Raw genomic sequence first — 16227 nt, forward strand, 5'->3', positions numbered from 1 at the left:
TGTAAAATCCAAAATAGATAGTAAGAAATAATGTGCAAAAGGAGTATTTAAAAACATTACAATAAAAAAAACTAATTTGAAACTCAAATTTCGAAAAATATCAAATAAATTAGAACGAAGGGAGTATATACAGAGAAATATTAGAGAGGAAACTCCTTTTAACTAGTATATCCCAAATTAAATTTGCTTCACGTATAACATAAGTCGATGTAGAAATAATCTAATTGTAAATAACAGAGGGATGTGTTATATATGAGAACTTGGACGAATCTAGGTAGAAGGTTCCGAATATCCTTGTAAAAAAATAAATTTTATTTATATAATAAAATAATAAATAATAAACTTTCTTTGACAAGAATTGAAACTTTCAGCTCTACTTCTTGCTAATTATTAGAGTTATTGATCTTTTTCTTTAGGCATTTTTTTCTTTGAATTTGATCCTGTCTCCGCCATCTGCAAGTAAAGCCAACCAATTTGGGAAATATAATAGTATATATATATTTTTCAATTTATTTGTCTATCTTTTTTAAATTAGTAAAGAAAAACTTTTCTTTTGATAACTTTTTAGTTTTGATTTTCTAGATAACAAATTATTTCAAATTATAAAATTAAAAAATATTTTGATAAATTTCATATTCGTTATTTTTTTGAATTTTGTAATAAGACAAATAAATTGAAACAGGGAGAGTTAATGAGCGAGGAAAGTGGAAATGCATGCATAAGCAAAGGAGGGAATGAACGGTTGGGAATAAGATGGAGAATGGAGCCAAATGGTGTCTGTCGTTGCAAAAATATCTTATCCTTCATTGCACTGCACCAAAAGACTGAAAAGAGACACCTCCTCCCTCCCTATATTTTGTTTTAACAGTTTTCTGCTCCCACCAAAAGCAATCATCTTAAAAAACACGCACGTCATCCCCTCTACATATATATTTAATATTATCACACTAAAAATAATAATTCTATGTAATAGTAATTATTACAACATTGAAAGAGTACCGTTGAAAATTTCTCATTAAAAAGAGAATAAACAACGGAATATACATCAGTCGGTGATCTATCACATTTTATTGGCATAGAATGTGATCATACTTTCTTTTTTTTCATTTCCTCCAATAACATATTGAAGTCCGACTATATTTAGATGGCAGGTTGCAAGACCTAGAACACAAAATTTTCAATAAGATTCTTTTCATATTTAAAACTCCAACCTGAGAGAACCTGACAAATGGTTGCCTTAAGTTATTTTATATGCAATTCCATGAACATGCACTTGGCATGAATAGCTTTTGTTGTTCCTTTTATTTTCTTTCAACGGACGAGAAAGAAAACAGAATGCACCAAAGTATTGAAGTATTTATACTCCATATTTTAAATACAAATAATATATCTATCTATACTTTATTATAAACATGAATGTCCGTTGTTTGAACCTTCATTAAAAGACTTCGTTTTAGATAAAATTATCTTTTTACAAGGTGCACTAGATTTTTTTTTTATATACATTTCTCGACAAACAAATAAAATGATTCTAATATATTTTTAACGTTATTTACAACTTACTGTAATAAGTGTAAGTTGTATATTTCCGTTGAGATTCCTGGAGGAACACCAGTTTGGCTAAAGTATGGGAATGGGCATTTGAGGTTAAAAATGAATTGAAGTTGGGGAATAAAATATATAGCACGTGAACAACGTCCGACACATCATCTTCTTCATACCATAATCACGTGCTCTTTTATCATACTACCTCACGTAAATGTCTTCTATAATATTTTCATCGAAAATTACGACATCTCGGCAACCACGCTATTCATATGCAAAGTGTCCATATGAAACTGCAAAAAAAATAATTGTTGCTTACCATCGACACTAGTTGTGTGAAACTTTTCTATCTCACAATTTGGTGAACCCAAAATTATAAGGTTTGGGTTGACCAATTTGTGAGACGGCACACTACTAGGGTTAGTAGTAAGAAACACAACGTAATTTTACTCTCTACAGGCAATCATTTGAATTATTTTTCTCAACTTCCTGTTCTCTGAGTAGGCAGCACATAGAAGCCCATCTCTTGGGACCATCTAAACATTATTCAAGATTTGAAAAGGTACTCAGATGTCAGTATGGTATTTTGTGAGGAAGATTCTCAACAACAACATAAACTTTGGAACCCTTTTTTGCACCCTAGTTTCCATCCATCACCAAAACAAACAGCTATAGTAAGTTGAACACGAAAGAGGAACTGATTTGCAACAACAATTATTACAATAAATGGCAATTGTAAGGAGAGAGCACTGGAAAATGAACTAAACTTCAATCTCTTTAGAACTATAAATGGATCATCCAGATCCAAATTGGGCAAGTCCTATCATGGTTTCATATAACTTTTCCATGAAGACCCCATTGGTACGAAAGGAGTAATTGCGGTGACATAGCCACTTGAGTCTATGACCATGGACGTTTACTTTACAGATACTCAGCTTGCCATACCAGAAATCTAGTTCAAGATAATGCTCTATTTCATTCACAGATTGGTACAAAATAGAGCCATCTTAACAATCAAAAATCAAGGGAAAGTACAAATAAGAGCATTCACCAACACCCTTTATTTTGTGGATTACTTTATAAGAAATTTCAGCTTATATTTGACGAAAAAACTCAGCGATAGAGACTTTCAGATCTCAGATTCTCTGCAATCTCAGTTTCCCATCGATCTCCATTCTCAAGAAGTTTCTCCTTGTCGTAAAGGAGTTCCTGATGCATGCAATTTATGCTAGTCAAGGTATGTAACAGTAGAAGTTCATTTATTTCAAATTTTTTGCTAATATAATTGTTACAACAGACCTCATGAGTTTCAGTTGCAAACTCAAAGTTGGGCCCCTCAACAATGGCATCAACAGGGCAGGCTTCTTGGCAGAATCCACAGTAGATGCACTTTGTCATATCGATATCATACCTGTAATCGTTGATATAGACATGAGCATGCATGTCCAAGTATCTAATGGGACATCAGCTAACTGATAAAAGTGTACCTAGTTGTTCGACGACTGCCATCTTCTCGCTCTTCGGCCTCGATTGTGATAGCTTGAGCAGGGCAAATCTGTTAAAAATCCCAATTCATTTGTATCAGTAACATAGGTAATCATATACTTCAACATGTAGAAAGCTAGCAATATCACCCACACAAGTCTTAAAATAAGTAGAGCACTATAGCAGTATATATTCCCTAATATCTCTTTTGTAAAAAAAAACACAAAGAAGATATATATAATCCTCCCTAAGAAAAGCTTCTTTTTAGGTTGAACTGCTAAAAAAAGTGCCAATTGGGGGTGGCACAACAGTTTTATCACGTTTAGTTCACTTAATCTTAGTTTTCAAATAGACAAACTGATTATGAGATTATTTACACAGTTCAAAACATTATTGTGCTTCCATAAAGAATATATTGTTGTACAGATTTCCCCATTACGCATATATTGTCAACTTGAGCTTAATCAACATACTACCCAAGATCAGGACCCTTGATCTAGAAAAGAGGGAGTTCAGTCGAGCAGTTTCTGTGATCTTACAGTTTATTATCAAAAGCACATATTTCACTACTATTCTTCCTTTTTTAATTATGAAGAAACTTCGTTTGTTTCCATCCATGAAAGAATGGAAGTAGTTAGTAGCTACCCCAGAATGCAAGAAGTCACACACCTCAATGAAGCAGTAGAAGACCAACACTAACATCATAATAACCCAAATCTCAACAAACAGAGAACAACGACAGACACAGGTCCGAATCAGTAGTGTGTAAACATAAATTGCAGTACAATCATAGTAGGTCAGCACTTACAGCTTCACAAAGTTTACATGCAATGCATCTTTCCTCTCCTGTGGCATAACGTCGCAGGGCGTGTTCTCCACGGAAACGAGGGCTTAAAGGCCCCTTTTCAAAAGGATAGTTTATCTGCAATATAACGGTATTTGATTTGCTACTCAAAAAGGTAAAGTCTGAGAGGTTAGCATATCAAATGCTCCCACCGAAGATGAGTTGAAGACTGTCCAATTGGCAATCGAACAAAAACTTTTAAAGGTAAAAAGCTAGTGGAAGCATGAGAGACTTACAGTCACTTTCTTTTCAAAGAAGTACTTGAGCGTCAACATCAGACCTCGAACCATTTCAGTCAAAAAGAGTGTGTTTATGCTTCGCTCAAAGACTGCATTTAGTCAAAAAAATCAGAAACAGGTAATGCCAAAGGCATCGCTAGGGGAATCTAAATGCTACACAGAGTCAGAATTCTTTAAAAGGATTTACCTGAATTCCAATCCTTTGATAGTTCCTTTGCTAGCTGCTCTCTTTCTTCATCATCTGACATGAAAGAAAAAGCAATGGACCATGGAAGTAAGTTATATTGAGGAACCCCAAAATAAGGCACTAAAAGACCCAGGGGGCTGATAACAAAGCAATGACTTTCAGTTGAGTAATAATAATTACTTTCTATTATGAACTTTGAGTTGAGGAGTACTAACTACTTCGTCATCGGAGTAAATTATTGCTCCGAATCATTTAGAACCTCCTATTAAGACCCTCAAGAATTGGTTTTCATATACCCCAGCGTTTACTGAAAAAAACCCAACATACTCAGGGTGCAGTTCCAATCTAGAATAATAATGTGCAACAGAAAAAATGGGGCAATCCGCCATTAAATAGAATCCTATGCACGCATGCAACTGATTTCCTCACTCAAAGTGCATTCAGTGCTTGAATATTTGGAAAGACAATTTTATGTTTCATCTTATCTCTGTTGAAGGTTATATATTTTTAGCAAAGTCTACATCTTTACACATGCAGCAAATGATATTACCTTCTCCAATATGCATCGGGTTCCAACATGTTGGACAAGTATTCTGATAGCCTAGCCTTCTAAATCCATTTAGAATTGCAAATGGATTTCCCAACAGGTGATTAGACGGCATAATAGACAGGTGTTTCTACTTGCAAGAATTTGCATGGTCCCATCCAGAATAACTATGTACCATGTTACGAGCTATTTTGGTTGTAATACTATCTTAGCCACAATAGAAATTGGATTGCGGACATTAATACTATAGATATGAGCAAAACAAGAATATCATGCGCAAGATGATGCTTGACCTACTTTTCTCTCAAAATCTTCCACGGAAAGTAATACTCATTTCAAATATCAGAAAAGGTTCTAGTGGTCTTATAATCTAATTATTTAACCCGAAAAAAATAAAATATATGACCGAGGTCCCCAACAAATTCTAAACATCCCATATTTCCTACTCCTCCCTTGGTAATTGTGCTCATCTAAGTGAGCAACCCAGTAGGAAAGGAAGGTACTAAGCACCACACTGTGTAACATTTACATCCCCACTAAAGCTCAAAAGTTATTCCAGTGAGCTACAATCTTTTCTCTACAGATACATCATCCACATACATGCTTCACATGCTAAGAGACTCACGGCAAAGGGTGGTGGATTTGGGTAGGGGGGCTGGAGAGCGAAATACAAACCTTTGTCGGTTGAAAACGAATGCTTGGTAGCAAATGATCGAGTACCAAGTAGAGTTCCATTAGGTGTATTAGTCCCTTGCCATACTTGTCCTGCCAAAACCTACAGTTCCCACAGAAAGAAAAAAGTGTCAAACCATTCTATTAAGCCATAAGATATGGAATGCACATATACATACACATACATATACAAGCAACCATACTGACCAAGAACCTACAACATAGTAAAGTAACAGCATACTCTCGCATCTCCGGATAAAGTTTCTCAACAGACACAATGTATTGTATGTAGCATCTTGAAGTTTAAGAGGTTAAAAAAGAAGGAAATGTTTTTAAAATGGTAAACCCACACCAAACCCCCTCCCCCACCCCACACGATATCCAACAGTACAGTTTTCCCACTTTGCCTTGTAATGTAACTCTGAACCCTCAACCTTATTATAGAAAACGGATGTCCTTACCACCAAGATATCCATCACTTGTCAAAAGCAAATACACATAGTATAAGAGAGTAAAAGTACTGGCATCCATAATGTTGAGCAGATGACTAGGGAAAGCCTGAATTGTAATCCATCACTCAGCATCTCCTCCATAAACAGCAATTTCTACACATTTCTTTCTCTTTAACCTATCTAACCCCGTCAGTCCCTACAAGTATTTAAGCTAACCCGTACTAGAATTATTCCAAATTTATCCTCTTGTGATTTGAATCGGGCAATAGAAAGACGAGACGGAGAGTAGAGTGGGGAACACTAAATTGTGCCCTAAAGAGTAAAGACGCCCCATAATCTTATCCAAAATGAGAGTCTCCCCCCAACACCCAAATCCATCACAACACTAATTTTCAAACATGAGGTCGTTTCCATAACCTTGTCTTGAAGATAACCTAATGCCTAGGAAAGTTAATACCGATGAAATTGAGTGTCCAAACGGTTCAATTGATATCAGTAAAGTTAGGGTTCAAGAAACCATTCTGACGAGAAATCGAGTCTGAAGGAGATGTAAGAATTAAATGAGGAAAAGAAAGAGATAGAGAGAGACTTACAAGCTGACGAGAACGAAGAGCAGATATAGATTTGCGAGCTAATATAGCGGCCATTGGAGTCCAGATGCGAGAAAACCAAAAGGCGATTGGCCAATAACTGAAATGCTCCGCTTACACCTATTATACTCGATCGGTTCACCGGCATATGAAACCGTCTCAACATCCTACCATATATTTATTTTCTTTTTTTTTTCTAAGGGCGTGTTGAGTTTTTTTTTTTTAATATATTTATTTATTTATTGGAAAAAAATATTTTCCTTGAAACGAACACACCTAAAGTTCATGCATCTTTTCCTCATTTTCTTTCAATTCATAAGTTGGGTATTCGTTTTGGATTTGATTGGTAGTGTTTCTATATATATATTTTTTTTAAAATACATTTTTATGAGTTAAACTTGAGCTAAAATTATGGGCGGAAATCCATAGACAAATATTTAAAGTTGACACCAACTTTCACTTAGGCAGCTCAAGTAGGCTTTGTTCAAAATGACAAAGTAGAGCCTAATTACGGGTATTTAAAATGAACAAAGTATCTAAGTGAAAATTGATGTCAACTTTAAGGAAAGTTATTGGGGGAATAAATTAAGATTGACAATTTTATATTTCACAATTCTATATGCATTTTTTTTGGGGTAAGTTATGCAGAATTCTGAATATGTACAGTAGGTAAATCTTTGTAATCAGAACAAAGATCTGTTTTTTCTTCTAGTATCTCAGTTGTTTGAAAATCAAAAGGCAACATCTCAATGGAGCCATCAATTTCAGTGTGTTCCTGCTTATCATATATGACTCCAGATTCAAATCTTAAGCGTCTTTCAACGGCAGCCTCAACCCTCTGTTTAAATTCATCATCTGTGCTAGCCAACATATACCGAAGCTTGAAGTTTACACGGTTCTCCACCATAATCTTGTGTCTAGGAATTATTCTATCATCAAGTGAATAGCTAAAAAACCTGTAAAATAGACGTCACTTTCGGTAGAATAGAGGGATAGCAATATTGGAAGGACAGTTTCATTGAATGCCATATATACCTTGGAAATTCAATAAGATCCTGCAAAGGCCGAACCATCATCCTTCGCAAATAACGATACTTAGGGCGAAGGATATCTATATTGTATGTCAGTAACATTGGAAAATCAGCAACCATTTCACCTAGTTGTCTGAGAGTTATGCCAAGGGAAAGAAAATACTTCACATTGTGATCCAATTTATTGGCAATGCTGCATCCCAGAAGCTCTGGTCCTAGAGCTATCACCTTTCCAATGTTCCTCTGGGAGACACCAGCTTTTGTCAAAAGAAATATGACCTATAATAAGATAACCCGTATCAGTTTTGCTCCCACTCTTTAAGTGGCAAGCAGTCTAGTAGCAAATGTAGCCAACGACAAAACGGAAACGAGATAGAGTTGTATAGTTGCTCTGATTCATAAATCAAGTCTTAGGTTCATGTTATAGGGATTGCACTATCACCAAATACTACTAGGACAGAGGAACCCAACAATGTTGAGAGAATTCAGATGAAACATAAACAGTTCAATCAGGAGAAGGGAAACAAACCAACCACTGGACGTATCTTCTTGTAGAGGCTGAAAGTGAGTAACCTGGGAAACCTGACAAGCACATTGCCAATAGCATCTTGTTGGACACCTATGTCTCGTAAAAATTGAACCTTCAACAATCAAGAATGTAAAGTCATTAGCAGGGAAAAAGAAAAGGGAAAGGAGATATTTTAAAACAAACAGAAATTGTTGTAGATATTTTCTGATTTGGAGGTATAAAATGCACTGCAGAAGTTCGACTTGTCAACAGAAACTTCAAATCAAAGTGAAAAAACTTGAGTTGCCTCATAAATTGAAATTTAAGTACTTGTATTTTGATGCTCCGACATCTAATGTAGTGCCACACATGCCAAAAGTAATAGCATACCTTAGGCACAATGGTGGTCTCGAAATCAACACAGAACAACACTGGCCTGGTAACAAGAATTTTTCTCATACCATCTTTTGAAATCCCTAGGTAGTAAAAGTACTTGACAAGAGGCTTGAACTTCTCTTCAATACCACAACCCATCAAATGGGGTTTAAAAGCTAATAATCTTCCAACATCTTCATTGCTGAGGCAAAACTCGTTGAGATATGCAACCTGGATGAGCATAAATCAAGTTTCAACGAGAAGAAAAGTCGGAATATAAGATTTCATTCTAAAGTTAAATCAACCAAGTGGCATGTCATAGCCACTTACAACGTCATTCTTCAGTGCTTTTTGCACCAAGCATGGGAAAAAACAAGATAGCCCATTTATGTAAAGAACAGTAGAAATACGTTAAATCAGGCACCTTTTGGTTCATCTCTTCCATAGAGAAGTACCCAAGCACCTTAGGATAGTCAAACACCATGGTTCCAAAATCCTTCTCATCCATTCCCATTTCAAAATAGAAATTTGTACGAGACTCTAGTTCTTCCATGCTGAAGGACAATATTTCAGGACATCGGCCTACAATATACCCTATCCAATCTCTCTTCACACCCTTGTACTCCAAATATCCAACGATTTCGTCCAATTCCTCCAAGCTTCGACCCAAAACATTACCCTTAGCTCTAATCATTACAAGCCCAATAAATCTTCCCTTCACATGAATTGACTTCAACCACTCAGCCAAACGTCTTATTGATTCAAGATCTCCTCTGGACTTGCAAATGAGGTTTGCAATATGAGGATATGACAATTCATTGTGTTTTAACCACCTGCAAGAAACACAGGGTAGTTTGGTTCCAAACTAGATATGCAATATTACAACACAGACAGTGGAGAGCCAGGAGTTCATACAAGGATTCAAAAATGTCACATCTGAGATATGAATCCATGACAGAAAGCAAAATTTTGAACCTCCTTTTCCACTTCACAAAAACTTTCCCTTAAAAAAGAACTAGTTCTTGCCCTTTATGCACAGTTGAGAATTCAGTTGAACCTCCTGCCTACAAGTTGCTAGTTCCGTCCCTAAATGCATGAATTGCTATTCAACAATAATACACGGATTTTCACACATTCACTGCCAAATTTAGGTCAAGAAATTAGCTAATCTTAATAGAGACAATATACATAATCGTATTCCACATTCTATCCCAAGTTTCATGCATAAGCAAGTATTCGTTATAGAGTCTTGTAACCGAAAATGGAAGTTATATTAGTATTTGCAGAAATTTATTCTAGGAATCAACCTTTGTATTAACAATGCAACTATGTAGTGAGCAAAATGTGTATAAACAAACTTCAATGTGCATATTCCTTTGTACCTCACAATTGGCACGACACCAGAGTCATCTATGAAGGCTCTGGCACGAACATTGAATGATGAACCCAAGAACTCAGGCATTTGCTTCATTGAAGCAGCTTGAATCATCACATAATCTATAAAATCAGGCAACTCGGAAACCAAATTCGTCGAATAGGTAATACTAAACCTTCCCTTTCTCATTGCTTCTTTAAAAATCTCCACTGTAACTTTCCTCCTTATCTCAAGTGCCTTTATGAGCATCTCATCATCATCAAATCCACTTCCTTTTTTAGAATCAAACAAAGAGGAAATTGGGGGCAATGAAGTATTCACATCAGCGTCAGTAGGGGATTGAACATATAAAGAACCTGGAAATTGAGGGGTTCTTTTCCTTATCAGTGACATTTCAAGAACCTTCTCTTTATCTTCTTCCAGTACAGCACAGTCTTGTTTTTCCGGTTCAGCTGAACCGGGTAACGGTTCTTGGTATTCTTCCTGTTTGAGGTAACGGAGGAGAACAGCAGAGGATTTCGAATTGTGTTTTCGAGTGATACCCTTTTCATCATTCGATGAAGTGGTGGTTTTGGTATCTGTTTCTTGATTTTTAAGGTGGGGTTGCTGGTGGGGGTGGTGGGTGGAGAAAATGGTAAAAGAACGACGCCGTTTTGGAGAGAAGTATACAATGGTGGGTAGAGTAGTTTGGTGTTGTTGGTTTATGGATTGTGGAGTGAAGAAGAAGTTATGGTGATGAAGCTCGCAAAGCATCTTCAATGGAGGAAACTTGAATTTGGATAAAGCTCTGCAAATATCTCATTAGAGAGAAAAAGAATAAGGCGTTTTGGTTATTCATTAAAACCCAAGAAGTTAGACAAAACTATACTTGAGCACCAGAAACAAAGATAAATTGCACTTGCCTTCACCTAGTTTAGGCTGACCAAGTAATTACATGACCAACTAAACAAGTCAGACAATGTAATTACACCAATTGCACCAAATTCATTTATCAGGGTGACTTTCCAAACTGGCCCTAAGTCACAGTTTAGGGGTGTAAGTGACAATTTATACATAATTCACGGATTTATTATGTCTTATTCCTAATATTTCCTTTATTTGAATTTGTTTGTCTTACTTTACTATTTAGTTTATTTCGATAACTCTTTGATTCTAAAATTTTACATAATATACTTGACAATATAAGATTAAAGTGCATTTTGATATATTCTTCATATCTTTATTTTAAGATCTACAAGGTTCAAAAGTCACCTATTATCAAGTTTTAATATTTCTCTGTCCCAATGGAGTACGCCCCCCTTTTTTAAGTATATTCCCAAAAAATTAAATCATAATTTTTTTTAAAACTTCATGTTCAACTAATTTTATCGCATAACCATTTCAATTTAAGGAGTATTTTAATTTGACATTGGTGGTCGCATTTGCATTTCACCACATTTGTGTGTGTCTAATTGTAATAAACGAAACATAAAAAGGTTTCCAAACGCAAAGCAACGCGCGTTCTCGTTAAGTCAAGAATCAAGAATCAAGATTTACAAACATTGAGAGAGGAGACCAGCAATTGGAATCAAATAAGCAAACGAAGATGATAAAGGGAGTGATCTTGATGAACGATAAGGGAAAGCCCCGTCTTGCTAAATTCTACGATTATCATGTAAGTTTCCCTAAACCCTTTATATTACAAACAAGAACACAAAGATTAAAATTATTTTTGTTAATTTTTTATTCTTTCTTAAAATCAATTATTTGTTGAAATGTAAGGTTAGCCCGCAGAAAAGCAGCAAGAGCTGATTCGAAGATTATATGGAGGTTGTATTTACATTTGATTTCCTTCTTTCTTTTGTTTTAGATTGTCAAATTCTTTTTGCTTCTGTAAGTATAAAGATTGGATCTTGATCTGTGTTTTTCTGCCAATTATGAATTGTTAGGCTAAATCCGAGAAACCCTTTTCATTTTTGTTAGGGTGGTATTTGAAAAATGTTTTTTTTTTTACTGTGGTATCTGGGCCAGCTTATGTGCATTTAGAGTCAGAGGTGAATCTAGAATTTCTTGAACATGAGTGCACCACTAAAAGAAGAAAATCGTATAGTAAGTGGGAACTGATCCCTAGTCCTCTAGGTAACCGCTCAACATTCGACTTTCTTGTAGCATGGGTGCCAACAGGTGCCCATATTTTAGGCTATAAATATGCCCCTGCCTAGACTAATTCCGTGAGATACCTGTCACCTCCCACCAACAATAACTACCAGGTAACATGTAAGAAATCACGTAGTGGTTTTGAACATTTATATTAAACCTAGTGATGTGAAGATTTACTCTTTTGTTGTTCTGTATGGTGATCAGTGTACTGTTGATTGTCGTGTAAATCATTAGTTGTGATATTTTGTGTTCAAGTGCAGTTTTATCCAGTAGAGCAGAGAATGTAAGCAACTTCGTCAAGGTTGACTCCCTCTTTGGACCAGTATGTGTTTTCCTCTTGGCTCTCTCTATATCTCTCTGAATTTGGTTTTATATTTTTCTTTTTGGTTTTTATCATTCCTCGAAAGTACATGTAAAACAAAGGAAAGGGTTGATCAATCTTTTTTCTTCATCGTTACTTTATGCTAAACATTGCTGAGATTCTACTTAACCTGAATAGCTAGAGAGATTCACATCTTGTGCCTCCTTACATACAGGATGCTCGACTTGTGTACAAGACTTATGCCACACTACATATTTTATTCATATTTGACAGCTCGGAGAATGAACTTGCAATGCTTGATCTCATGCAAGGTATATCTACTCAAGCTCTGACCATGCTGGCTATAAGATATTATATCGATTAATAGAAGAGCTGTGACTCATTATCAAAAGGTTACATTATGTATAAGTAAATCGAAAGTCAAATATCTCTTCTTTGATAGATTTTTAAAGTAATTTGTGTTTTTCTTCCTTCACACTGGGAGTTCAGGCGCAAAACTCTTGCAATGAAACAAACTTGTCACTGAGGCTTCCTAACGATTTCTTGCTTGTCGCCTTGCGGTATCTGTTGGTTCCAAAATATTAAGATTGAATCAAAAGTCCTACCCTTTTAAAAGAAACTTTAGCAAATGAAAATTTATCACACATGTATCTTTTACTAAAATAGTATAATATGGGATATGAGAGAAATATGCAAGTTTGAGCATCATCATGTCTTATGGTGGTCTGAGATCTTTGATAGCTATGCAGTACCACTTTCAACATCTAAAATTTGGTGGGAGTGCTGCTATTAATTTTCGTCGAGCTGTACTATGTCATAGGTCTTCATAGGAATGACAGGAGTGAGTTTGTGGTCACTGCTAAACATTTTCTAATGTTTTTACTTGTGATAAGTGTGTGTATTTGTGCTTCTGATGTAAGCTACCTGAACACAATTTAAGAACTCCGTTTGTAAGACCAGAGCATATTCTGATCATTTTATTTTACTTCAATGTATATGTCATCATTCTCCAAGATTTGCTAACTTGAATGATGTTGACAACATTTTTGAGTTCAGTTTTTGTGGAGACAATGGACAAGTGTTTCAGCAATGTACGTGAACTTGATATAGTATTCAATTTCAATAAGGTTAGTCTTCTCTCTCGGTTTAGCATTATGAAGTATGTATCACTAAAGTTATGTAGTTGTTCAGTGACCTGATTCCTTTGGGTTTTGTGGTACTTGATATATTAAAGAAACACTTGTGTTTTGGTTCATTGTTTACATCAACTTTGGGGATACAAAATAATTAAGACTTGGGATACCTTAATCTCCAAATATCTGAACTGGAAGTTGACTCCCCCTGAAATAATGTTGATCTAAGAAGCAGAGCTATTGTGCTAATTGATTAGTTTTAAGTGGGCCATTCTGGAAACAAAGGGATGCTTGAGTATATTAGAGCGAGCTAATTCTTTTTGTACATGAAGAGTTTGAAATATAAGAAGTGAAGGTGGTGAAATTTCAACGTGGCGTTTACTTCTTTTGAGTTAAGTTGACAGGTATTACCAAATGAATTTGAGAAACTATTACTCTTCTTAGGAATAACCGTAACTAATCAAAGACAAGAAAGAGTGACTGGCCTGTAGATAAGATCTTATTTGCATTGACATTCTGCTTCCATAATTTAAACTAAAAATGTTTGAGACTTTGCTGATGTATTGAAGTTTTGCAGGTGCATGCTATATTAGATGAGATCATTTTGGGAGGTCAAGTTCTTGAGACAAGTTCCTCAGAAGTGGTGAAGGCTGTTGAAGAAATCTATAAGTACTCTCCGAACCCACTATGTTTCTTTTCACTTTTGTTTATTACTCACTAGACATAGGTCAAGATGCTATAAACTATATTTGTTCAGGATGGAAAGAGCTGCAAATTCAATCATGGCAGTTCCATCAATAACTAGCTGGCAAGGTCGATAGCACATGTTGACTTTGGTAAGTTCTGTAGGACAATTCAGATAATCTATCAGGGAGTAATGATTAAATAGTGCTACCAAATTTGGTTTCAAGTGGTGCTGGCAATGATCAATGAACTGGGCACTGTATTTGTCAACCAAGTTGTTGAACTATTACTTTTTGGTGCTTGAAATTTCTGCACAAGAGTTTTCGGAGAGCTACAGTGCTTGCAAGTGAACTATTCGACTTTTGTCTACAGAGTTGTGACGTTCCAAGTTTTATCCCATTTGGAAAAATTACTTGAAGTGAATATAAGAAAGTTTATAAGTGCTTCTTCAATATGATATTTCCTTTCAACTAGTTGTATCTATTACATTGTGTTTGACTTCAAGCTTTCAGCATATCAAAAGCTGCATATATACATGAAAATGAGGCTCTAGGGACATGTGCACTTTTCAAATCATTATTGCATAGATGATTTTGAGTTGATTCAAATCAATTTGGACGTCCCTTTTTTACTTTTACTTTTTGCTTATTTGAGGAAAGGGAAATTTATCTCAAGACCTTGTAAATGTTATAGTGCCATAAGGCTATTTCTGCTGCTTACGGTTAGATTTATGGCATTTGACCTTTATTTCATCATGGTGAGACATTCGAACACTACATGATTTTGGTCTGTCGTCTGTGTATAAACCATATAAGCCAAAATCTCTAAACTACCCATTGCCTAAAAGAAACCATTGTTAGAGGACTAAGCATATGTTTTGCTGCATTTCCTACGAAGAATGCTTCTTCGTTTGTCCTAATTTGAACAAACTAAACTATTATTTCCACACCCGAGTATCGGATGACATACCTCCAGGCTCGTCATTGGTAAAATTTGCATGTTCCTATGATTTCCCTAAAGAGTTGCTGGTAAATGTCTTGTCTTGGTGGATAGAGTTACTTGGTACTTGTTGCTGGTGAATAAGTCAAGGTGTGTGCAAGCTGGCCTGGACGCCGCGGTTATCAAACACAAAAATGTTATACAAGTTTTTGCTTGAACAGAACTGTGATCAACTCCTTGGTCTTAAGAATTACCCTTATTTTTGTTGCCCAAGTGTTGCATTTAAAATATATTTTTTCATTTAGGTGAGGATGTATTAGAATGAAATCTTGCATCCAAGTGCATGTCTTAGTAGTCAGTGAAAACCATAAGATGTTAGGGTTCAAATCGGAACACAGGCAGAAAACACAGTGATTTCTTTCCATCTATCTAAACGTTAGTGAGCAGAGTTAAGTTATACCCCATACGAGTGCTGATGGAAATAGTTGAGGTGCGTGCACAGGTCAGTCAAGAACCACGATTTTGAAAATGAAAAAAACTAAGAGTAAAATCTTGTTCTTGTGTATATTCTGAAATGTGTACTGGATTTGACTATGGCCATATTCAGCCCCACTCCTCTTTTTACCCGTCTGCTGGTTTAGAACCTCTGGACTGTCTTTCAAGTACTACAACACCTGCTCAAATATAAGGAGTAGAACCAAAATTAAAGGGGCAATTTATGGATTATGGTCCAGCTGTCTGGAAAAATTTCATCAAACCATAACATAGGCAACATCAATTATTGTCCTCTACTATTGCCTATTGGTTCTTGGCCAAAGTCTTTAAGTGCATCAACTCACTGCCCAAACCTTCCATGCCATTCATTTTATTTTTTTTCTCTTTAAGGCATTAAAGTTGATGGAATTGCTGGGGTCATTGGTGAACTGGACACTATGAGTCTGCAACATCAAATAGTGAATAACATTTAGTGTTGACTCTATCTATATGGCTATCGCTAGGGGTAGTGACTACGATACTCTATTCTGCATTCAATAATTTATCATACTATTGGTGTGACCTGTCTGAAATAAGTATCTTCCAAATAAATGTGAGTATTTCAATGAACCATAATTGTCCTTTTTTTTGTTAGCATGTCGATAATTTTCTAAATTAGATCTGCT

The 16227-nt window shown here is 35.6% G+C and overlaps 3 protein-coding genes across 3 annotated transcripts; 1 reads left to right on the plus strand and 2 right to left on the minus strand.

Annotated features, from left to right (window-relative positions):
- Positions 1-2302: 2302 nt before the first annotated feature.
- On the minus strand, positions 2303-6675 carry LOC125816690 (NADH dehydrogenase [ubiquinone] iron-sulfur protein 8, mitochondrial-like). Its single transcript, XM_049496317.1, has 8 exons — positions 6565-6675; positions 5523-5622; positions 4301-4354; positions 4111-4202; positions 3839-3952; positions 3033-3100; positions 2845-2956; positions 2303-2754 (listed from the first exon to the last, which is right to left on the minus strand). The coding sequence occupies exons 1-8, from the start codon at positions 6616-6618 to the stop codon at positions 2659-2661; spliced, it is 690 nt and encodes a 229-aa protein (XP_049352274.1). The 5' UTR covers positions 6619-6675; the 3' UTR covers positions 2303-2658.
- A 488-nt stretch (positions 6676-7163) lies between these two features.
- On the minus strand, positions 7164-10658 carry LOC125816635 (transcription termination factor MTERF2, chloroplastic). The gene is made up of 6 exons (XM_049496254.1): positions 9858-10658; positions 8900-9308; positions 8491-8706; positions 8126-8233; positions 7597-7871; positions 7164-7517 (listed from the first exon to the last, which is right to left on the minus strand). The coding sequence occupies exons 1-6, from the start codon at positions 10601-10603 to the stop codon at positions 7202-7204; spliced, it is 2070 nt and encodes a 689-aa protein (XP_049352211.1). The 5' UTR covers positions 10604-10658; the 3' UTR covers positions 7164-7201.
- Positions 10659-11367: 709 nt separating this feature from the next.
- LOC125816701 (AP-3 complex subunit sigma-like) lies at positions 11368-14533 on the plus strand. Its single transcript, XM_049496326.1, has 7 exons — positions 11368-11504; positions 11617-11659; positions 12250-12311; positions 12526-12622; positions 13368-13438; positions 14022-14113; positions 14202-14533. The coding sequence occupies exons 1-7, from the start codon at positions 11436-11438 to the stop codon at positions 14263-14265; spliced, it is 498 nt and encodes a 165-aa protein (XP_049352283.1). The 5' UTR covers positions 11368-11435; the 3' UTR covers positions 14266-14533.
- The last annotated feature ends 1694 nt before the right edge of the window (positions 14534-16227 follow it).

The sequence above is a fragment of the Solanum verrucosum genome, unplaced genomic scaffold, assembly GCF_900185275.1.
Source record: "Solanum verrucosum unplaced genomic scaffold, falcon-dt-bn FXZP01000261.1, whole genome shotgun sequence".
NCBI lineage: Eukaryota > Viridiplantae > Streptophyta > Magnoliopsida > Solanales > Solanaceae > Solanum > Solanum verrucosum.